The sequence below is a fragment of the Callorhinchus milii genome, unplaced genomic scaffold (assembly GCF_018977255.1).
Source record: "Callorhinchus milii isolate IMCB2004 unplaced genomic scaffold, IMCB_Cmil_1.0 Scaffold27, whole genome shotgun sequence".
NCBI classification, from domain to species: domain Eukaryota; kingdom Metazoa; phylum Chordata; class Chondrichthyes; order Chimaeriformes; family Callorhinchidae; genus Callorhinchus; species Callorhinchus milii.
Window position 1 is genome coordinate 916,515 of NW_024704768.1, and position 23,802 is coordinate 940,316.

Below are 23,802 nucleotides of genomic sequence, written 5' to 3' on the forward strand. Positions count from 1 at the left end.
CCCCGAGGCCTCCCGTGCGCTGGAGGCGGCTGCAGTGCGGGCGCGGGAGCGGCCTCCGCTGCGCGCCAAAAAACAGACAACCCCGTGACTCCCAACGGTCGCCTGCCGCTTTGGCAAAGCGCGCATGCGCCTGGTGGCGGTGTGTGGGGGGGGGGGGTCCCGCGAAGCGCTTTTAAATATTTTTGAAAAAAACCGCCAACCGCCGCAGGGGGTGAGTTAGGGGGGCGCATGCGCACGCGGGGCCTCTCCCCGTCGCCGCCGGACTGCTTCTCTTCGCGCGCGGACTTCGAGCAGCAAATGGACGACGGGGCAGGTGCGGGCGGAGCCGCGTGAGACCCGCTCCCTGGGCCTTTATACGCCGCCTTTGTTCTTATTTCCGCAGCTAAAACATCACGAGAAGGAGCCATTGTATTAAAGGGGGCGAGAGAGAGAGAGAGAGAGACGGTTGGTATATTATAAGAGGAGAAGGTGGGAGTTGTTGGGGGAAAAAAAGCGGATAGGACCATGGCGGCCGGGCACGTCAACCCCACTCTTCACCTTAACCACAATGTGAAGAGGATAAATTCCTATCCGTGGGGCAGGGGAGAGGAGGATAAATAGCGCGGGTGATCTCCCGCCGATCCTTGCAGCCCCTCCACCCTGAGACTGACACTGAGCTCCCCATCTATCTGCCAAAGGTAATAATAATCCCCGCATTTGCCGCAGCGCCTTTGTCACGTCTTCGAGACGTCTCGAAGCGCTTCACGGGATACACTGTGAAGTGAATTGACTGTCTATTTTGTGGGCGAAACACTCCCACGGCACTACCTGGAAAAAGAGATGGGAATTTAACCCGGTGTGCGAGCCGACAGTCCGCCAAATAAAAAAAAATGTCACTCTCCCTTGGAGCATAACAGCTGCTGCGGCGGCCACACTGAGTAAACTCATACCTCGTCAGTCATTCCAAGGCAAAAGGACTCAGTGATGAGTTATCCAGAGGGGCAAGTCACGTACATGTATAAATACAAAAAGGCGGCCAGGATATTGATGGCATGATAACTTATGCGGTGGTGACAGGTTACGTCAGTGTTGAGTTATCAGAAGTTTGCTGAATTTCATGCCAATGCTTCTCCTGAGCTAGTCATTATAAAATGCTTTAGTGTAACCTGAAAAATCATTTGCTTATCACTCATTAACAATGTTAAAAAAGTCACTGGGCTGCACAATCTTCTAATCCTCTTATTTTCATTTAACTTTGTAGTGAAAGCAATAATTGAGGAGGTTGTATTTTAATCATTTTTATTTACTTATATAAATAAATTACAATCGTCCCTTTCACATTTTCATCATTTAAGTAGATTAAATCCCTCCTGTTGATTCAAAGAAGCCACCGTTTAGAATTTTTGCATCACACATTTTCAAGACTTCATATTATAAATATTAAGTAATTTTCTCTTTTTTTTTAAATGTACTTGTTAATATTCACCAGAGCTTTAACAGAGAGGGGAGGAAATAACACATTAGGAAGTCTTGTAAAATGCAGACCATTGAAATAATATCTCCTTAAAAAAGGTACATTTCTTAATCTATTGTTTAGGAGTACACTTATTTTCATTACATCAATTGTGCAACAAAACCATCACAAGAATAGAGAACAGCATTAACTGACTGTACAGCACTTTTACACAAAAAATCCTCCAGTATAGTATGAAATATATTTTTTTACACCCAACATGAACTGAAACTGCAATTACATATACTGCACTAATACAAACAATACTCTAAACAGCCAATTATATCTGGGTGTTCATACATAAAAGTTCAGCGTTATTAACCAAAAAACATTTTGCTAAAATAGAAGCCATATCGGCTTTACTATACACATTTCTCTGCTTTGAGGGGACAGATCTTGTGTAAATGAGCTATTAGCCCACTCGTCAAATTTAGGTCAATAAACTTCTATTTGATGGTACAGGTGGATTCAATCTCTGTGACTTATTTACAACATTAAGTGCCATACTTAGTAACAATATTAACAATATTAAGTGCTATAGGTTTTCTGCAACAAAATAATCTATTAATATATTTCTTTAAATTTCTCTAAAAGAAAATAATGTCTATTTCTACATGTAGTTTACCAGAAAGAAAAAAAGCAATATTAAAAATTTGTGCCTGCACTTTTAATTCAATAAGGATAAAGTTTATTATATTCTCTTTTGGTATCTATTACATTCAAAAATCAAAATCATGGCAATTGTTTGGTTTGGAACCTGCGTTTCTCCAGGAAATCAGACAAATAAACATGCCTTACATTTGTGATGGAATGTTCAAAATATGGACTGAAATATCCAAATTATACATTACCAGCAGAATGAAAGGATTGCTGGGTACCCTCACCAGCCTACAACCAGTGCAGTTTCCAGAGGGGTTTTAATCAGATAACCCTGTGAAGACTGCAGCGGCATTTAGTTAGGCATCACAAAAGTGCATTAGGAAGTCTGTCATATATTTTCCAGGGACTTTCTTACCTCAAGTGTACATTTTGACATAGAAAAAAAAAACTTTTGTTTGACTTTGTTGGCTGTAACTGTTCCGTTTTAGCAGGTCATTGTTTGTCCTTACTATCACAACCAATTGGATTTTTTTTGGTCTGGGAATGGTGCTTCCAGCATACTTTAGTATGGGCACAAAAAACTGGCAAAGCATACAATTTACCCAATTGGTCCTCTCTTGCATTCTGATTTCCTAGTGTTGGTATCTTCTGATCAGATTTAAAAAAAATGCATTTTGCATATTGGTGAATAATTTCCACAAATTACAAAACACCTCTCACATGTCAGATTTAAGAATACCTTAAAATAATCTGTACATTAAAAACAAGCTAAAATATAACATTATAGTTACTTTGGGGTTATGTTAAAGTGGGTGTTTTCTGATAATTTAAGAGGGTTGATTAACATATCCATATCCATGTTCTATAAATGTTTACTTTATATTTTGAAGTGTTTTTAATTACGATTTTATTTTTTAGTTGCTCTAAATTAGTGTTTACATGACTCTTCCCCCTCATCCAGAAAAAAAATTCAGAGGAAAAATGGTTTGCTTTCCAATATTAATAAAGGAAATCCTATAAAATTGCCATGTATCATGTATCTGTATCAAGATCCCAATGCACTATCCCATCCAAACTCCCTACAGGAATGTTACTGCCAGCAGGCTGCTGAGGGTGTCAGGTAACAAAAGCCTCTCAGATTTTATTATTAGGGTTTTTGGAATTATTAGAACGTTCTGTCTTTGTACAGTATATTGCACTGCAAGTTGCTTTATTACTTAATAGGTAACATTTAATGATCAAATACATGTAAACATCTTTGATAGACTAGAATATTTTCATGCACAGACATGAAAACATACATTAAAGTGAAGAAATCATAGAAGCAGCACTGATAATCACACAATAATTGTGATACAGTACATATACCAGTACATATAACAAATCTTAGTATTTCTTACCTTCTACATAAACATCTCAAATTATATGCTGGTCAGAGATGAAGGCCTTTCAAAGCTTTATTTTTGTCTGTCAGGTTTTGTATTATAAAACTGAAAATTAAAAAACATACAAAACCACATACATTTTACTCAGTAAACCTTTCTCTTCATACCTTTGAGTATTTAAACTTCTATGAAGTTCTGGTCAATCAAAACATTTGAAAATTATATAAAAAGGTCAAAATTAAAACTGGACTTAAAAGTTCAGACTTCACTTTGAAAGACCTTTAATATGGTTTCTATTATTTTAAAAGGACAGTGTTTTGCCTTCAACTAGTTTTCTTTTCCAAGGATGTCTTCCAAGGTGCAGTTTGGAAGGTTGATTGCAAACCTCTCTGTTTTGGCTCTTCCCTGAGTCAAATATAACTTCTACTTCTCTGTCAATACTGCTGTTTAAACCTAAGAAAGAAAGAAATGGACAGTCAAATAATCAAAGCAGCACAATGCAGACAATTAGATTTTAACTGACACACACACAGTTTTTCTGCAGTTTAAATATGTGGTCTGATTGTAAAGTTCAGAATGAAGCAGTGGTGTAACAAGGCCGTAAGTGGCCTGGTGCAAGAATAGTTTAGGGGGCCTCTTCCCAATTTCAAAATTAAAAATTTTGCTTACCATACTGGCCCACTTCAAGTCTGGAGATAGACAAGGATTTCCGAAATGGCTAAAAAAAATTTTTTGATGGGGGAGAAGGATGGAGGTATGCTTCCGCCCCCATAACATTCCACCATCAATTGGTTGGTTCCCCATAAACTTGTGGGCCCTGGCGGGACTGCACCACTTGCACCATTGAAGTTATGCCTCTGGAATTAAGATTTGTCTTTATTAAAATGACATTTGTTGGTTTGAAGTTACAAGGGCCAAACCAACAAACAAAGGCCATTATTTTGGTACATTTCCTAAGTAGTCAATCTTTTACTTGTGCCTGTACTGGGAATCCATTATAAATAATCACTACACTTCAAGAAAATTGAGCTCCATTTGTAAGATTAGAAATTTCATGCACAATAGGTGCTGTGTGTTAAGGACCCCGTCTTTTCCTTTCAGGGACTTGAGTTAATCTGCAGCCTAAATTGACAAACAATATCCTCTTCTACCTGCCAGCCATAGTCCTATATGAAAGTAGTTTGGGTTTCTTCAATTCAATTCACGTGAAGCCAAATCTACAGCAGAAAGCAGTCTATAGTTTGGGCACAAATTGGGGGGTCTCACTCTGAGACTCCAAGGATGGTTGATGGAAAATGGAAATGTCCAACTGGTGCAGTATAGACTGTTTTGCTGAGGTTGATTTTAAAGAATAGGGGCATCTTTATGTCTGGTTTGTGCTTGATGCTGTCACCGGGTGTCCGAATTGGGAAACGCTTCCATTCCCCAGAACGGATATTCTTCACCTTTGCTTTGATGAACACAACATTTAAACATTTAAGAAGAATCTGATGCATAACTCACCTTATCCCATGTAGATCACTTTACACTGGCTTTTGAGTGGAACTGCTGCAAACAAAAATATTGCTCAGTATAAAGGAGGGGAGGAACTCAGATATTTTTCTTGGTATAACAGTGAAATAAGTCAAGATGTACTCCTGGAGTGGAGTCTACTAACTTGCACTGTCCTATATTGGCTAAATCCCAAACTGGTGATTTTCCTTGAAATTAAAGAGTTGTGTATATATGGCAGACAAATGTGAACAGTAAAAACATTGCCTACTGACCTAGAAAGGTTTTAATGAGGTCTAATGCAAGCTTTGCACAATGCTGCAGCTTACGAATAGTTTAACATTCTATTAACAATAAAACACTGGGAAATTTCAAGCTGTCTTTAAAAACATGTTCTTCCATCACTGGACTGAGCAATGCATTTAAAGAGATTGTTAATAGATGTTAAATCAGTATTATAGTAGTGCAGAATGGTTGTGACTTTCATGCAGAGCACCATGGATTTCCTTCTAGCACAAAGGAAGCCATGATTTTGTGTTTTAGTATTGGAATCCTGAATGCATCTTGCAGCAGTCTAAATTAGATATTCAAAGAAAGTAGAAACTACATTTTGGTTTTCACTAATTAATTGAATATGTAAATGAAATGATCTAATTAGATTTTCAGTCTTGTTTTTGTATTCGATGTGACAGAATACTGATAGACACAATTGTAATAAGGACAGCACTGGGAAGAATCACTCTTTAGGATTGTTCCACTGTGAAGTTGCCAGCTTTTTTTCTAGGGAATCAAAGTTGCATCCATGTATTAATAAATACTTTGAGAGGGTGGGTTTGCTTTATTTTCCTGGTTGTACAGAGAAGAAAAAGAAAATCAGTTGGCTGGGTCCTTTTTCTTGCAGCTCAAGGATATCATGGCTATGGGACTGGAATAGCAAAAATAATATTAAGTACTAAATAATTTGAACAGTATTTATCAAAACTATTTTACCTCTTTGAAGTTGTGTTATCCTTTGTTTTGCTCTCTGTATTCATGCTGAGTGCCTTCCAAACTGTAGACTTGGACATTTCATCTGAGATATTAATTTCAGATGGATCACACCTATAAACATCAAAAGTTAAGGTGTTGCAGTTTGATTATTGTGTTGCATTATTATAGAGAAATAATGTCACCTGTGTCAACAGCAACTGTCAGAAATTGGTTCCATACAATTATTGAGAAATATCTAGCCAATGGATTTGTAAAGGATTCTAAATTTGTTTTTAAAACACTACATATTTCTTTCAATTTATGTGAAATGTTTGAGTTCAGTATTTGGTAACATTCTGATAACAAATCTACTAGAAATCTTTAATACAAAGCAGCTATACTGTACATTTTAACTACGCTGTACATTTTAAAACTGCACTAAAACAGCATGAGATTTGTGAAGAATATTAGAAACAATATTGATTGGATTACCTATAAACATTACTCTTTACTGGACTTTGAAGTAATTTTCTACTTTCCATTGGTAGCTGAACATTACCGTCACCTCCGGGCTCCAGCATTTTCTCCGATTCCTGTAACATTACAAAGAAAAATAAACTAGCTCCTCTGTGAAACATTTTGCTCATCTGCCAAAATAATACGTTTACATTTTTGTGAGCAAATATTGGTTTGCAGAAACTCTTAGCCAACGAGTGTTAAGTACAATTTTATAATTATTCAGCTAGAATTGTGGTATTATGCAATACGATTAAAAATTTCTTGGGTGTCTCACAAATAGAAACATTAACTTGGTGTATCTTCAAACTTTGTTGATTTACATAAATTTTATTTCCAAAGCACAAGAACCCACTAAATGGAACAAACTGGTTCCATTTAACTAACAATTTACAGGTTGGTGGTTGGCTGTAAAACTTTCAATTTTAGCCAATTGTGTGCAGAAGTTTCTAAATATTGATATGTTCAAGTTGTTTAAACTCACATTGCTATCAAGTTTTACCTCATCATCTTTGACTTTATTGGCATCATCCAGTTTTTTCTTCTTACTTTCAGGCATTAGATCATCAAGCCAACTTAGCTCCCGCTTCAGGAAACAGATGTCCATCAATTTCCTAACAAAAACTAGAGCTAATACCTGCAACAAACCATCAGAGATCAGGTGAGGGAACAAATACAAGTTGCTTAAGAAAAGTCTCTTGTAACAATTGAACCTGTACCAGTTTCTAAACTGGGAAGTATATTTTACTACATAATCCAAAACACTAGATTTATCATCAGCTTGGCCTCTCCTATTTACATTGTTCCCCTATTTTACAATTAAAAACTACAAGTTACAACAACAACTTGCATTCATACAGTGGCCGTCAGGCTGAACAGTGTTTCTGAGCGCTTAACAGTGGTGGAGCCCGATGCCGAGCCAGTGGGAGGTGGAAGGTGACTGTAGGCACGGTTGAAGAGGAAGATCGTCAAGCACGACCTGAAAATGTGGGGGGGCAAGGCAAAGAGATTCAGGGAGAGAGTTCCACAGCTTCAGTGTGTAGGGGCTAAAAGCACAGCACCGATGGTGAGGCGGAGGGTCCAGTGGACAAGGAGGAGCCTGGAGCCAGTCAAGCAGAGGCAGCGGATGGTGGTGTAGGGAGAGAGTAGCTTGGAGAGAGGGTGGGGGGAGAACCAGGGTATGAAGGGATTTAAATAAAAGAGTGAGGATCTTGAAATTGATCCGCTTTGTGACGGAACCAATGGAGTTTGACAAGGATTGGGGTAATGGAGGTATGGAGTTTAGTGCAGGTGAGAATCTGGGAGGCACAGCTTTGAATTAGTTGAATTTTGTAAATAGTAGACCAGAGAGGAAGGTGTTTGAGTAGTCGAGGCTGGAGGTGACGAAGGCACGGACGAGGGTTTCGGCAGCTTTTAGAGAGGTACGGGTGGAGCGGGGCAATGTGGCGGAGGTGGAGGAAAGCGGTCCTGGCCAGGGACCGGATGTGGGGTAGGAAGGATAGCTGAGAATTGAACACGACGCTTAAGTTGCACATGGGTTTGGTGAGTCTTAGGGAGAGATCGGGTAAGTTGAGGACCGAACCGCAGGAGAGATGACCTTGACGGGAGCCAAAGCATATGGCTTCTGTCTTGTCAATGTTCAGCTGCAGGAAGTGTGCCTGTCAGACAAGTTAGAGGCGGACTTCTGTTTGTAGAAAATTCATGATAAGACAAGAAATTTCATTCTAGCGATATCAGGATGGTTGGCTCTGGACAGGGCTTCATGATCCAATTACAGAGATAATTGGACCATGAAGTCCTACCTTTCCCTAGTTCTGAAGAAAAAGTGCTTTTGCATGAGGCATGGGTGACAAATACATTTAGGCCCGGCAATGAACCTCAATTCTCATTGTAATGTTAGAACTACTGAGAACTCGAGCACACTTTCACTATAAATGTTAAATAGGTAATAGTTACAAAAATTACCATCATAGGGAAAACAATAGCAGCTGGTGAGGCTTTGATGACCCAAAGTAGGATCAGGCAGGTCAGCTGAATAACTGTAAAAAGATGAACTTTTCGTAGAGGCACGTGACGCAGGTAGATAAAATCTGGTTGGTGTTTGGCTGGCATTGCAAACAGTTTCACACGATCAAAGAACTGCAAAAGAAGAAAAAGATTCAACTTGGTCTGTGACACTCATTCATAAATGCATATGAAACATACTGAAACGTTACTCAAGACCTTGGGATAAATCACAGGTTTTAATAGGTATATCTTGTCATTATTTAAGTTTTAAAGTACTACGGAACAGGGATGAATGCAGATTTGTTCTCTTATCAAAAGCGTGTTAAATCGACCAGGCCTTGAGCAAGGGTGGTGGCATTCCCCAGTTGAGGGAGGAGAATTGTGATTTAGAATTTAAGGGGTTAACCATGCATGGCACTTCCTTCGCACATCTTGGCAGATAGAAGGTGTGAGAAGTTGTGCTCTTGCCCTCATGGTTCCAGGCGTTGTTCCAGATGAAGAAGGAAAAAAATTTAAAACTACAAAAAAGGAGAATATGTGCCAAAATACCCCCTGAAAATAAAACTGTTCAAAAACCCAGAATTTGCATATTGTGCACCTTTCTGCGAGTGCATTATTTTCCCTCTGTTTCATGTCCTCCGTTTCGCGCACAAATATACGGTCAATTCACTTTACAGCATATTCTGTGAAGCGCTTAGAGACGTCTAGAAGACGTGAAAAGTGCTATATAAAATGCAAGGATTATTATTATTATATATCAACTAATAGTCATTATTGAGAGAGGGAGTTACAGGCAGAATAAATCAACTCAAAGTGGCATTTGTAACAACCGCTCAGTTTAGTACATGATGAAAAGAGAAGTTTGTCTCATTTGTAGTTTTAATACTACCCAATTCAAACTTACTGTTTAAAGTTATAGTTAATCTTAAATTATATTAATCACTAATAAATTGGGGACTCACAAACACAAAACCTTTGAAGGTGGCAGGACAAGTTGACAAAGTGGTTAAAACGGCAAATGGGATCCTTGGCTTTATAAATGGAGGCACAAATTATAAGAGCAGGGAAGTTATGTTGAACCTTTACAAATCACTGGTTAGACCTGAGCTGTGCAATTCTGGGCACCAGGGCAGAGAAGATTTACAAGAATTATACCAGAGATGAAGGACTACAGTTATATGGAGAGACTAGAGAGGCTGTGATTATTCTCCTTAGAGCAGAGAAGGTTGAGGGGGGATTTAATAGAAGTGTTCAAAGTGATGAGAGGTTTTGTTACAGTAGAAGAAGACGTCGCTTGCAAGGCGAGTGCTCGAACCACTGAGCTACAGTACTCCTAGAATCTTACAGCACAGAAGGAGGCCATTCGGTACATCGTGCCTGTGCCGGCAAGCTTTAAAGAAGAACCATAAACCCTCCAGTTACTATTTCCTCTGGCGGGTGGATTGGTAACCAGAGGACACCCAATTTAAGATAATTGGCAAGAGAACCAGAGGGGAGATGAGAATTTTTGTTTTTACCCACAGAGTTGGAAAGCATTGTCTGAAAGAGTTATGGAAGCAGATTCGCTAATAGCTTTCAAAAGGGAATTAGATAGGTACTTAAAAAGGAAGAATTTGCAGGGCTATGGGGTAACAGCAGGGGAGTGGGACTAGTTGGTAGCTCTTTCAAAGAGCCGGTACAGGCACGATGTACCGAATGGCCTCCTTCTGTGCTGTAAGATTCTAGGAGTCCTGTAGCTCAGTGGTTAGAGCACTCGCCTTGCAAGCGAGACACCTGGGATCAATTCTAGGCAGGGTAAAACCTTGGGCAAGTTTCCTTACTCCACACGCTAATAATAATCCCTCCAAAACAAAACAATAATAAATTGGTCATTTTCAATCCACGACTGTTTGTGGGACATTGCTGTGCGCAATTGGCTGCCGCGTTCGCCCACAAATATACAGTCAATTCACTTTACAGTCTATTCTGTGAAGCGCTTTGAGACGTCGAGAATAAGTGAAAAGCGCTATATCAAATGCAAGGATTATTATTATGATTCTATGGCTAACAGTAAGCAATCTAATGACAGCTAAACTTGTCACCAACAACATTTCAGCTTTAAAGAAGAACCATAAACCCTCCAGTTACTATTATTTGCTTATTAAAAGCCTTTAAATGCTATGGATCCAAGTACAAACACTAATCTATACATATTCAGAATATTAAATCTTTTTAGGGACTTGACAAAAAAAAGGACAATTCATATACATCTTGCAGTGAATAAAGAACATTAATTTCATGAACTTTCTCACCTGAATTCCTCTCAGTGATGAAACCCCCATGTAAAGAAAGACTCCATAAAGCACTGGCATTGGAATGAACTGCAAATATAAAATAGTTACAAAAAGTCACAAGAAAAACTTGTACACTAAAATAATACGACTACTTCCAATGGAAGTAATTGTACTCTTTATTTTCCACTACCCAACCTCCCTAGCTGTCTTCTGGATACAATCATAGAAATAATATCATTGTCCATTATTGATTTTTTCTGTATTTTCTTCCAGGAATTGTGGTTTTGACTACTTTAAACAACTGAAGTTTCTCATTGGTAAGTTGTCATTCCTAGCTCCTACTTTTCTGAACAGGAGAGGCAATGAGAGCTCTGATATTTGCTAGGTCTTAGCCTGGTCTTTTCAGGCTGAACTGACTAAACTTAAAATGGTTTTCCAAAATTTTACGAGAGACAATGGCCTGGGTGCGTCCAGTGAAAAGTCTGTGCTGAGTAGCCGGGTGAGGTGTTAAATGACAATAGGAGCACTACAATTGGCCTTAGTACCCCCCACTGCCCACCAGTCAGAGGGTTCCTGCTCTTGCTTGCTATTCAGTGCCTCAATCTGGACACTTGTGTGGTTGTTCAGTGGACATGAAACTATAATTAGCTAAGGTTGAATGATGTGGATTCAATTTGGTATACGACCATCAAAACGTACCTAGTAGTCACACCTTTGACATACCTTTAAGAAAGCCGTCATAAAGACAGAGCAACCCATTAGAACAAAGATCATGAGACCAGTGACCCTCTGCTCTCGAATTCCAAGGAACTTTGGAACTTCACCAGGGGCTGAACATTCAGACTCCAGCTTCAAACTGTTCACATGAGAGATGGATAGAACAGTGGCTGCTACAAACCAGGGAAGTCCCATGATTGAACACACACCCAGCATTAGAGCCACCATTAGGAGATCGAGATGATAGCCACCTCCTTTCTGTGAAAAGAAAAGAATCTTATAACTTACCCAAAGCCTCTCAAGGCATTTTAAACCTTTACCGATAAGATTAGCCGTCAAATAGACAGTGGGATCTATTTTACTCTTGTCATTATGATTAATATAAGACAGGGAAACACAGTCACCCTGTGTCCAATCACTCAGACACTTCCAGCGCACTCTGACATCACTTACTTCTTGAACACTAATACAATTTGGATAGATGGACATGGACACTGAACAACTATCCTTACCTTCAGCTTGTGTTCCTTCCGGTTTATAATTACGGCAGAGATCTGTTGGTCCATGAAGATTAAAATAGTGCAGAGCAGAGATGGAATAATGGCTGCTATAACTGTCCACCAGGGATTTGGGCCAATAGGGTTTATTAGCCATCCACGGTCATCTCTTGTTGGCTGCAAGCAATCAAATTCAAGAATTGTTTTTAAGTGTGATAACAACATCAGTGTAATTCTCTGCAATATTAAAGTATTTGAAGAATATTACTTATAAATGCAGTAAATGCGGCACAATATAAATTCACATATGCCAATCTCTCAAAGTCTTTCACAAGTCACTTTGAAATGCACTGTTGCTGTGTGAGGGGGAGGTAATTAGCTGCTCCTTGGAGCTAATCTGGTTCTTGAGCCAAACGGATTCACAGTACTCCTCCAGTACATTCTAGATGTAGGGAACATTTCCAATATGTAGGTGGCATACTTGTGTGGAACTCTGGTTGGGATACTATTAAGCATGGTGATTCCATATATGTCAGACACCTGACTTATCAAAATAAATTGCTATGCATCACATCAATGAGATGATTCATTTGTGTTGTTCATTAAAGTGATATGTTGCAATCACTGATTAAATATGAACTCAAAACACATAGAATTACTGTTCCTGGATGTCAACCCGAGACATGGGTAGGAATGTGTGGATAGAAATTCCACTTGGGTCTAGATTTGCTCTACGAACACAGTGTTCAACACACAGCTTTAATTTTGAAGCTGTTTTCTGTAAGTTTTTCTAAATTTTACAGGCTAAGATTGGTTGGAATTTGAGGCTTCTGTTTGCGACTTGAATAACTCAGCAACATGTGATTGTCAAAAAAACTTGAAACAAGAATTTCAATCAGAAATATAACTCTTCAATCAGGAGAGGCGGAAAGAACATTTGTGAAAGACAGCGTTGGTGGGGAGCAATAATTACCAAATTCTGCTTCAGTTACCTTAAAAACACTGGGAACTTGAAGTTTTGGCGATGGAATTCCCAGAGCATAGTCAATCAGAACCATGGACAAGATAGTCAGGAAAATAGCAAAGTCACTGATCATAGACCGAACCTGTTATACATTTAGAAAAAAGTTACAACATCCTAATTAAGCATGCAGTGAAACAAAATCATGACTTAGTTCAGTAATTTCTTTAAAGGAATATTGTATGGATCTGAATGATAATAATAATCCTTGCATTTGATATAGCGCTTTTCAAGTCTTCTAGACGTCACAAAGCGCTTCACAGAATATACTGTAAAGTGAATTGACTATATTTGTGGGAGAACGCGGCAGCCAATTGCGCACAGCAATGTCCCACAAACAGTCGTGGATTGAAAATGACCAATTTATTATTGTTTTGTTTTTTTGGAGGGATTATTATTAGGCTCTGTGTGGAGTAAGGAAACAATTGCAAATGGATATTGCAAGACAAAATGTCCGTGCTGTTGTTGACCAGCCTATTTGAAGCTTGAACATTTCAACCTTGTGAGCCAAAGCCCTCAGGATAGTCCAAGGTGGAAAAGTACCAGAAAAACTTTCTAGTGTGTTGTTTCGTACTCCAGTTACCATTAGTTTTATTTATTGAGAACCAAATCCAGTTGCACAGTAGTATTAACAGAAGCTAATAGTAGATTTTTGCACTGCACAAAGCATATTTTATAAGAAATACTTGAAAGACAATACTAAAATATTTTTTAAAAACGTTATGTTGCAAAGATTCAACTTACAAAATGATAGTAACCAATATGTAAAGATGTGAAGAAAAGCAGACAGTGTAATACCTTGGTGGGAAAATAGTGGCTAGTTTTAAACTGCTTCAGGAATCCTGACAGGACAAATGTGGAAAAGAATAGTATAACCGACCAGAAGAGGACATCTGGGGTATAAGGTCCATGGTGTCCACACGAAGGTCCAACAAATTCACCATGGAATATTCTACATTCCTAATTGATTAAAAAAAGGCAGCACACAGATTATATTAACAATGTCCGACTGACCCAAGCATTCTGAGGAGCTAATTTAATAGGCATTTTAGGGAACTTTAGGAATTTGTCAGGACAAAATATGTTGACATTATATTTTGATTATTTAAGTATTACTGTACCCGCCCGCCCCGCCCCCCCAATCTGATTCTTACATTTTCACATTCTCTAGTATTTTATTTAGGTTTTACGAATTGTATTAACAATTCAGCTGATGTTAGAATATTGGGGGCTATCACATTACATTTTAAAATCTCCACTGGCTAATAGTGAAATTGACATCAATTGATCCAAAAGGACCCAGGCTCAGTCTATGGTATGAAGGCTTCCAGTTAGGGTACGGGTATTAGCTCAGCTGTATATGGCCTTGGTTTCTCTGTAAAAAAAATACTCATTGTGTTCGTCATCACTGTTCATTAACCTGGACTAGAAAACTGCATTTGTGGACACTGGAGGAGGAAATCATTGCTGTCCTTCATATTTGAATAATTTGCCAATACTCATGGTACAGGCTCATAAGAAATATGAGTAGTGACTTTGTATCCCTCACATTAGCCAGTGGATGCGGGAGAGGAGAAAAACTGAGGCAAACAAAATAAATTTACACAATCCAGTGCCAGAATATCATTAGCTTAGCATATAAAATTGCATTTGTGGCACTCATCATTGCCAATACATTGAGTGACATTATTATATATTATATATAAAAAACACATCTTACTAGCAACAGCTCTGAGTGGTAGTAAGATTTAGTGCCGGAATGAAAGTGCAAAGATCAATACCTGTAGTTTTAATGCTCAGCTTTAAGCATAATCTTAAAACAACATTGCTTGCCATGAAGGAGCCAGCCGACAGTCACATTTGTTTTCTAACTTACAGTGACAGTTAGGTTTCCCCAGGGAACAGTTGCTCTTGTAATGTTGTGATTCATCCAATAGTCAAGCGTTTGGTTGTTGGGATTAAAAGGCTCTGTGCAGGCACAGCTGAAATGAATAGAAAAGAGAACACTGGATTGCATTCTTAAACTGTAGGAGCTACATTCATACATGTTTTTTTCAGTTTTAAAGCATTCATTATCAAGGTGTGCAGAGAAAAACAGTGAAATAACAATGGCTGATTGTCTATACCAAACTGGGCTTTGAAGATACTTCTTCAAATCAGTCTGCTCTCTGAGGTTCTCCAGTCCAGGTAGAGTCAATCATCGCTATTCATATTTCCTGGCCTATTTATTCAGAACGTTATTGGGAACATTTTACTCCTCCTCCTCCTCCACCATCACACCATATCCACCTTCTTCCAGAGAACACAGGGCAGCCTTGACAGACATCATAAAAGCAGTCTACAGAATACAGTGCTTCTTCTGGCTGGAGAATGGTTAGTGAGAAACAAACAAGCTTGACTAGCAAGAAGAATGGTGAAACCACAAGCAAGTCCAGTTTGTTTAAAAATCAATAAGCCTCATACAATGTCAAGACCTTCAGTACATGAACTAGTTGCAGATTTCATAATGTAAACACGTCTTAATGAGGAATGGAAAGGTACAATAAAGTTATCAGTTAAAAACAAATCTGGGCCATTAAGATTTCTGATCTATAATCATCTCAGATGAATAATGGCACACTTGTGCGCTTAAATAATAACATTGTCTATACTTATTATTGTCACATAACAGGTATAGACAATGATACAATTGCAAATTTCTAATGACAAACTGTGCTGTCTACAAACCCTGGTAACGGTGACAGTCACTTTATGGAATGAAATCTTCCAAGTATTTTTTACTTACCCTATTTACCACCTTTCTCTTTCCACCATGTGCTCTTGGATTTCTCACTCACCCACCCACCCAGACTAGTTAGGGTGGGAAGGAAAGAGAACTTCTTGTATTGCCTCAGAACCTAATGGAACGGCTGTAATAGAAAAATACTGACCCGATTCAAGGCTCAATTATGTGCATAACCTGATCCCTAACCACAGCCATGTGAAGGGAAGATCTCAACACCACACAACTGGGGCTGCTTAATCTGACATTTTAAAATACTCTGCTTAGTGACTGCAGAGATTGCTGTTGTACAAGTTGTCTATTAAGTTCAACAGCTTCAGCTGAGCACAAAAGCACCTCAACCTCTTCACAATCCTCTCTTTCGATCTGCAGTAAATACCTAGCAATCACCCCTCTTTACCCAGAAAAGAAACTGATTTTCACCCAGCATTTTAAGATACTAACAGGAGGACTGTGTTCTGGAGAGTGGGGGAAGGGACATACTTTTTATTTTCATGCAGTTTATGTAAGGTGGGCACAGATAGCTGCTGATTTCAGAATACTGTACAGTGAGAATACGAAGGCCAATGCTTACAAGTACTGAGTGAGATGATCCAGATTGGCATGCATGTTGATAGGATAGATTTCTCCCAAGTGGACCAGCTTTTCAAGAGCTTCATAGATGAAAATGATGCAAATTAAAGAGGCAAATGCTTCCTCCGTGAAACGAGTTATATAGCAAACAAGACAGCTTGCATCGGTAGCAACAAGCAAGAGACACAAAAATGCTGTCCAGAGCCCAATACACGTTCGTAAAGAAAGGTAGGATAAATCATAGTCCCTGTGTAAAAAGAGAACACAGTTAAAGATTCATAGATGAAACATCAACGTGATAGTATTATAGTAGTAATAAATCCAATTTTTTGAATTCCAAAGACAATCCAGAATTTATTTAGATCTGAACCGGTGCACACACACACACACTCCCAAAAGCTAATGGCTCAATCAACAATCCCACAACTTCTCCTGCTGTAGAATTGCCTTCTGAGCAAATCCAGCAGAGCCCTAGAGCATGGGATTGAGGGAACATGCAAAAGTACTTCCAGTAAAGTGTATGAAAACCTGGAGTTCTGAGAGATTCATCAGTTTATTTCAGACACGTGGCACCCACTGCATTACACCCAACAAATACTTACTTGCAGAACTTGAATAAAATCTTTTCGAAAACCAGCACAGGCCCTGTACTGCCCAGGATAGTGAGAGGCTGTCCAGCAAATAGGGAATATGCTATTCCGGTCATAGAGGCCCCCAAAAGAGACTCAATAGCACTCTGAAAGAGATTTAAAATAATAATTGTGAATGATATTTGGAAAGAAATGACTTATTTTTATAGTGCTTTATAGATTGAAAGGTTTCAAAGGTTTTCGTAGAAGTTACTACCAGTGAACTGACTATGTCACCTATTTCTGACCAGTGTCAGATTTAGGACTGTATATAGGACACCAAGGACATGCCTTTAACTTTCAGAGATTCTGACCTCTCTTAAAATGCAAATAAAGTGAAACGAACTTACAGAAATTTATCCTTAGAAAGTGATTCCACATTGCTTTATTCCCCTATTGCTTTTAAACAGAAAACAGACCTGATGACACCTGCTATATTAATAATACTAATCCTCGCATTTGATGTAGCATCTTCCAGATTTCTCAAATCACTTCACAGAATATACTGTAAAGTGAATTGACTGCATATTTGTGGGTGAAACTCAGTAGCCAATTGTGGACAGTAGTGTCCCGCAAACAGTCATGGATTGAGTGACCAAATTATTTTTTTTTAAATTTTTTGTTGAAGGCATTATCACCCCTGGAAAAACGATCAGTCAATCGGCTATCAACCAGACTATCAACCTACTTACTGCTACTTAATCAGAGGCGTGTGGAGTAAGGAAACTTATCCAACGTTTCGCCCTGCGTGGGAATTTACCCCGGGTTCGCTCGCTTGCGAGGTGAGTGCTCTAACCGTTAAGCTACAGGACTCCAAATTAAATAGCATTATAACTACAAACACGATCAGCAGTTTATAAGCAACAAAGTGAAATCTTCAAGTTCCTTACTATGCGTCCTTCAGTCGCTTCTCCTAAGAGGCCACCAAATGTGATTACAGGAGACATGCAGGCACAGTACAAGAAGAGGAAGGAAGCCACACACTGTAAGCTGAAGGCATCCTTGAAGTCACTCCAGTACCAGGGAATCTTTCGTTTGATGTCAAGAACCAAACCCCCAAACAGCCTGATGGAATAGAAGAAAACAAATACTAGGCTTATTTTGGCACTTATCCAAAGCAGTACAGCTAAAGCAAACAATTATGTTTAAAATGTACTGATTACTCCCGAGCACAGCAGAAAAGATTTCAACTCAAAACAACAATGGTAATCCAATTCAACTGTAAAACAAAATTTATTTTAAGTGCAGTTCTGCCAGTTCTCTTATACTTGTAACAGTAGTTTATTATAAAAAAAGTTGAAAGAAACTGAATCTTCAAAGAAGTTAGACACCTTAGAAAACATCTGAAATTGGAAAATGTAAATGTAATATCAGTTGTTAAAACAAAGCTAATACAATAATCTAATACTTCACTATTTTAACACCAGAGGCGGTGGAGTATCTTAACATCATTATACACATTTCATATAAACCCCTCTCAACCAGAAAAAAACTATACGTTGCAGCTTATGTATAGATTCCTTTTTATAACCTTTTTCCTGCATTTGCTCAAAGAAAATATGTAGCATTGATACTTCAAGGACTCTAATGAATGTACAGGTAACTCTCTGAAAGAATTGTAGAAATTTGTGATACTTAATATTCAATTTCTTTCCAGCTGGTAACATAGGCAGTTAGAGAGCTCCTTTGGCACTGTTGAAATACCAGCCCCAACTTTGGAGAAGTCAGTGCTCAGGAACTTTCCCGGGAATGGAGAGAGAGCCACGAGCCACCCAGATCACTCAACATTTCCCAGCAGTTGGTTCAGGTGACCGTGGGAAGAGGCCTGTGAGAGCAGGTTGTTGAGGTGCCAGAGCAGTAGCAAAATGAAAGAAAACAAACATCTGATTTTTGTTTAGAGACAGGTTGAATACAATTAAACAAAAGGCAAAATACTGCAGATGCTGGAAATCTGAAATAAGAACAGAACACTCAGCAGGTCAGGCAGCATCTATGGAGAAAGTTAACGTTTCAGGTCTCCATAGATGCTGAGTGTTCCCAGCGACTTCTGAATACAATTAAAGTTGTGCAGATTATATATCAGTACTCATAGAATGCATTATAAATCCAGTGTTGCCAACCCCCAAGTGTTCAGGAGATGTACAGAGAAAAAAAATGGCAAGTTTGGTATAAAATCGTGGCATTTACTTTCAAGCTGAAATGTACACATACATTGTAATTGACAATAATCATTTTCAGTCAGTTTCAAGGAATGGAATGCAACTAGTGACTGTCCCATTTTCTAGAAGTACTCAACTGGAATATATTGATATAGAATTACACAGCATTGAAGGAGGCCATTCGGCCCATCGTGCTCGTGCCGGCTCTTTGAAAGAGCTATCAAAATTAATCCTAATCCCCCACCTTCTCCCCATAGCCTTGCAAATTTGTCCTCCCCAAATAGCTATCCATTTCTCTTTTGATAGTTGTTATAGAATCTGCTTCCACCACCCTTTCAGGCAATGCATTCCAGACCGAACAACCTGCTGTGTGAAAAAATATCTTGTTTTTTTCTACTACAGTGAGTTGCAGCAGACTTCAAAGATGTTGGCTGGTGATTTTGCTTGCAACTAACAATAGTTCTGGGTCTTAAATATGGCTTAGTTCACTCAAGTAGTTTTGTACTTCTCAAGCAATCCACTTACATGATACCTTAAATTAAGCAGTTGGTGTCAAGTAAGCATAGTATGTGACATTGGACTAATCTCTAGAGCATTAGGGTGGATATCAAGTTGTAAATTAACATACAAAGGTCTCTTCACCATGTTGAAGGCAGATATTTGTCAAAGAACTGCCATTGAAACAATCTTGGTAATGGCTGCTGGAGTTATCTATCTTGTGAACATGCTTCTTATCCAGAAATGACTGGGTACATGACATGTCAAGCGACTGCTAGGATGGTGGAAGGTGAACTAGATGGACCTTGGTCTTCTTTCACCAGCAAATTCTTATGTTCCTATGGGTACACTGGGTGGTGTGCAGAGCAATTACTGCATCTCCAAGTGATGAAGGCATCATTTAATAGGTTACAATGTCTGTCTTGTACGGGTGGATGGATGGATGGCAGAGCCGAATCAACTCTCTGGTGGTATGAATACCCGAGCAAAGTAGCTCTTTAATACTTCAACAACAACAACTTGCATTTATATATTGCCCTTCACGCAGGGCAGTGTCTCGGAGTGCTTGAACAGCGCTACTTCAGGGCACAGTTGATGATTGACCAGTCTGCCTGGCTCATCAGGTTAACTTTGTGAGGCAGCAATCTAACTAGGAGTGTAGCCTAATTGGACAAGCAGCAGGCAGGCTACCAGTAGCTCATATTGATAACTTTGCGGTTGTAGCTGATTAATAATAATAACCAGAAGTACCCAAAAGTGCACTTTGGGGTCCATAATGCCTTGGCTTCTGACAATCTACCCATGTTCTCCTGCCTCGAGGCTCCCAATCACTGAGATCTCCTGTTTATTTGTCATAAACTAGACGATCTGAATTTCATTTTGTATATATATTTTATTTGGATGAAAGAGGGAGACTGGATGAGTCTGCCCGACTCAATCGCCACTCAGGTTGTGGGGAGGGCACGTGAAGTCCTTGACAACACGCAGAGGGAATGAACAAGATTAATTAGATTGAATTCTTACCTTTAATTTGTGCAGCAAACTTTAGATACGGCTCTTCAGGGCAGCACTAGACATGGGCTGCTTGCCCAAACAGGTGGCCTGGGAGGGCAAATGGAACCTGCTCAGAAGTCAAAATCTCAAGAGGTTTCAAAATCCTGAGACTTTGAGCTTGTGTCGCAAGAGGCCTGTTAAAAAAAAGGCAGATTCCCGAGTCTCGCGACACAATCACGAGGATTGGCAGTACGGTAAATCTAGGACGCATACTCTGAGTTAGCAGGACGGGGACTTTCGATGGGGACAATGGTTGAATTATCTAAAAGGTAAACACTATATTTAAATCAATAACACTTGACATTAAGTACGTTGTTGTGCATTTCAAAATAGCTGGAAATAATTAAGCACATTTTTCATCATCGTGGGTTCTCCCAAATATACTCACTGGTAGATTAGGAAAGTCATTGGAATGTGCATTATTGTCGGTCAGCTTTGCTCCCGTAAATGAAATTTGAGATGAGAAATTGATTAAGGTCCTTAAAGGTATTTGTGCTGAAATCCCTCCGTGGTTTAGCTCGATCTTTCCCAACCCTACTTTTCAACCTGTACTTTCTACTTTTTTGGTTCTGGGTCCCCTATTTCCAGCTGCCTACGAGAACAACACTAGTCTTCAGCCAGCATGCCTTGTCCTCTGCAACACTGCCAGTTTTTAGACATCTCCTAAAGCCAGAATTCTCAAATTGTGTTTTTGGATTAGCTGTACACGTTTCCCTCCACTTGTTTGGGACGTCCTCCCGACGTGAAAGGCGCTATACAAATGTATTTTGTTGTTGTTGTTGGTATCCAGCACTCTCCTTTCATTAGGGCTTTGAGACCCTGTTACATAAATACCACTATATAAATATAAGTTGTTGTTGATGTCTTTTCTCGAATACAATTGAATGCACTTTGTCAGAGAATTTGAACACAGGAAGGAAGGGGATACTTTTTTAATTTAGTTCACAATTTGCTAAATGTTTGGAATTGAAGATGGCCTTATGGTTTAACACATTAATATTGTGTTATGATAAACTAGAAAATCTCTTACAGGATTATTTACAATCAGGTTTCTCTCCAGCTGGCAAGGGGAGACTAAACCTGCCATCCAGTCACAGCCTGAATTAATGGTGAGAAAAAATGATATTTAAAATTAGCACTGGTTCAAGTTAGGGTTGCGGGGATGCTACCCATTACAGCTGAAGTGCAAAGTTAGCAATCTACAAAAGACAGTAAGTAAAGGTAAAATATTAATAATAAAATAAATCCCATCAAAAACTGTTTGCCATGCTGTGTACAGACCTTCCTGTGCGCTGCAGTTCTGGGCCACTGTGGTCTTCGTGTGGTTCAGTATCAACATGGCAAATATTACCATTCGGAACTCCAGGAAGTTTCCTTTTCTCCTAGTTTACGGAAGATACGAAAGACAAGAGTCAGACAAATGGGCTCTTCCCGTGGACAAATGCCTGACATCTGACAAGTCACCTTCCGCACGAGGCATGGAATCAAAGACGGTGTCTCACTATTTCACCACCCCAATTATTCACATTTCTTTGGAATTCCAGAATTAACAACAGGAATCAGAATCAGGGACCTGCCAATTCTCGACATCAGAAATTGCCACATCCTGACTGCTGGAACACGGCCATGTTATTCATACTTCAGAAAAGCAAAAAAGACCTTATTCTTCTAAACAAACCATATACTTCACTTCATCTTCCCCGCTGCCATAATTGGCATTTTCAGCAATCCTTCCATTATTTACTCATGATGCAACAGTTTCCAGAATCATGCAGTCGTTATAAAATGGCCTATTAAAGCCGTGTACAAAAAGCACATGACTACACGTTCTGCACTAACAGAGGATATTCAGAAGCACCAACAAAGCCACATTTTTTTATTCAGCAGTAAATTATTTCAAAACAAATGAATCTATGCTCGGCTTCTTATTCCATTCAAATAATAAATTAGGTGCAGAATAAATCTCAATTGACCAAATCATATGCAAATCCTTGGCATAGATTGCAGATATTATCACCGAATCTTCAAGCAGTACCAATATGTTACAGTGTTTACCTAGCAGTAAGTTGGAACGTGGTTGTTAGTCGATTGGCGAATCGCTTTCTGGGGGTAATAATCCCTTAATAAAATAATAATTTGGTCACTTAATCTAAGACTGTTTGTGGGACACTGCCGTGTGCAATAGTCTACTGAGGTTCGCCCCAAAAATATACAGTCAATTCACTTTACAATATATTCTGTAAATCTCTTTTAGATGTCACAATGATTGCATTATATCAAATGCAAGGATTATTATTATTATTATGTTTTTTCCAAAGATCTGAGTGATGGGAGAGAACATACCTGCGATGGGACATTTTTTGGAGGTTCGATTCGGATAGAGGGGTCCCATTCCCCTGGAGGCAGAACAGTCACTTGATCCAGAAACTCATCAATGCCAGCCAGCAGGTCACTGCGATCCTTTGCCTTGTAGGCAACATCATGGAAAATCTAACAGTAGAGTTGTAACATTTCTAATTAGTTGGTTATGATCTTTGACGAAGAATTGAATGCAATGATTTGAGAAGATATCAATTCCTGAGCATCAATAAAGCTGGGATTAACCCGTGACTCTCATGCATACAGTTCCTGATGAGATAAGACTCTGAATGAGGCTGATTGAAGCGCACTGTAACGCTGATCCTGCACTCGTTACTCTTGACGACAATCTATTCTCAGCATTGTCCTTTGGATACGCTTCACTGATCTTCATTATTTGGCAAGCGCTCTCCACTACTGCTCAATGCTTCTTTGTACTGCTGAATACGATCTGGAGGGTTCTAATCAGCAGCGAAGTTAATTAAACTTCTACGTCAATCTTGCACCTTTAAATAATCCCAGTAGTTTATTGGGATAGATTAATACCCCATTCACATAGGACTTTACCGTGAGGGAGAGTATATTGTATGTTATATTAAAAAAGTACTTCCACAAACAGAGGAAAGAAGGAGAGGAATGATCTGATGTATTTTACAGAGATTGGCTTCACTGCAGGCCTGGGAGTGGCGTCACCAACTTTTCAGCTCAGGATGGGAAAAATGTCATAGCGTTATCCATCATTAAGCAACAGAACCCAAAACCATTACCAGCATTTATGGGGC

The 23,802-nt window shown here is 39.1% G+C and overlaps 1 protein-coding gene and 1 long non-coding RNA gene across 9 annotated transcripts in view; one reads left to right on the forward strand and one right to left on the reverse strand.

Moving 5' to 3' along the window:
• The first annotated feature begins 280 nt into the window (after nt 1-280).
• LOC103189978 lies at nt 281-23,780 on the forward strand. Of its 5 annotated transcripts, none has more exons than XR_006085800.1 (5): nt 359-444; nt 7,009-7,114; nt 11,007-11,050; nt 17,581-17,734; nt 22,981-23,780. It is a non-coding gene; the product is annotated as an uncharacterized LOC103189978 (long non-coding RNA). The 5 variants fall into 5 exon arrangements; XR_489113.2 differs by lacking the exon at nt 22,981-23,780 and adding an exon at nt 17,893-17,948; XR_006085801.1 differs by lacking the exon at nt 17,581-17,734 and having other exon boundaries at nt 281-444.
• The window catches only part of LOC103189979 (electroneutral sodium bicarbonate exchanger 1), a 56,238-nt gene continuing 33,697 nt past the window's right edge, over nt 1,262-23,802 (reverse strand). For 2 of the 4 annotated variants that reach the window (XM_042344172.1, XM_007910573.2), the window contains exons 10-26: nt 23,006-23,152; nt 21,944-22,044; nt 17,843-18,017; nt 16,926-17,059; nt 16,325-16,570; nt 14,845-14,950; nt 13,767-13,928; nt 12,940-13,053; nt 11,963-12,124; nt 11,457-11,708; nt 10,752-10,820; nt 8,419-8,592; nt 6,956-7,090; nt 6,430-6,530; nt 5,959-6,069; nt 4,981-5,025; nt 1,262-3,930 (exon numbers count right to left, since the gene is read on the reverse strand). In XM_042344172.1, the coding sequence (XP_042200106.1) occupies nt 5,001-5,025; nt 5,959-6,069; nt 6,430-6,530; nt 6,956-7,090; nt 8,419-8,592; nt 10,752-10,820; nt 11,457-11,708; nt 11,963-12,124; nt 12,940-13,053; nt 13,767-13,928; nt 14,845-14,950; nt 16,325-16,570; nt 16,926-17,059; nt 17,843-18,017; nt 21,944-22,044; nt 23,006-23,152 (2,214 nt within the window). In that variant the 3' untranslated portion in view covers nt 1,262-3,930; nt 4,981-5,000. The remainder of the gene's footprint in view (nt 3,931-4,980; nt 5,026-5,958; nt 6,070-6,429; nt 6,531-6,955; nt 7,091-8,418; nt 8,593-10,751; nt 10,821-11,456; nt 11,709-11,962; nt 12,125-12,939; nt 13,054-13,766; nt 13,929-14,844; nt 14,951-16,324; nt 16,571-16,925; nt 17,060-17,842; nt 18,018-21,943; nt 22,045-23,005; nt 23,153-23,802) is intronic. The other 2 variants (XM_042344173.1, XM_007910574.2) reach the window with 2 other exon arrangements.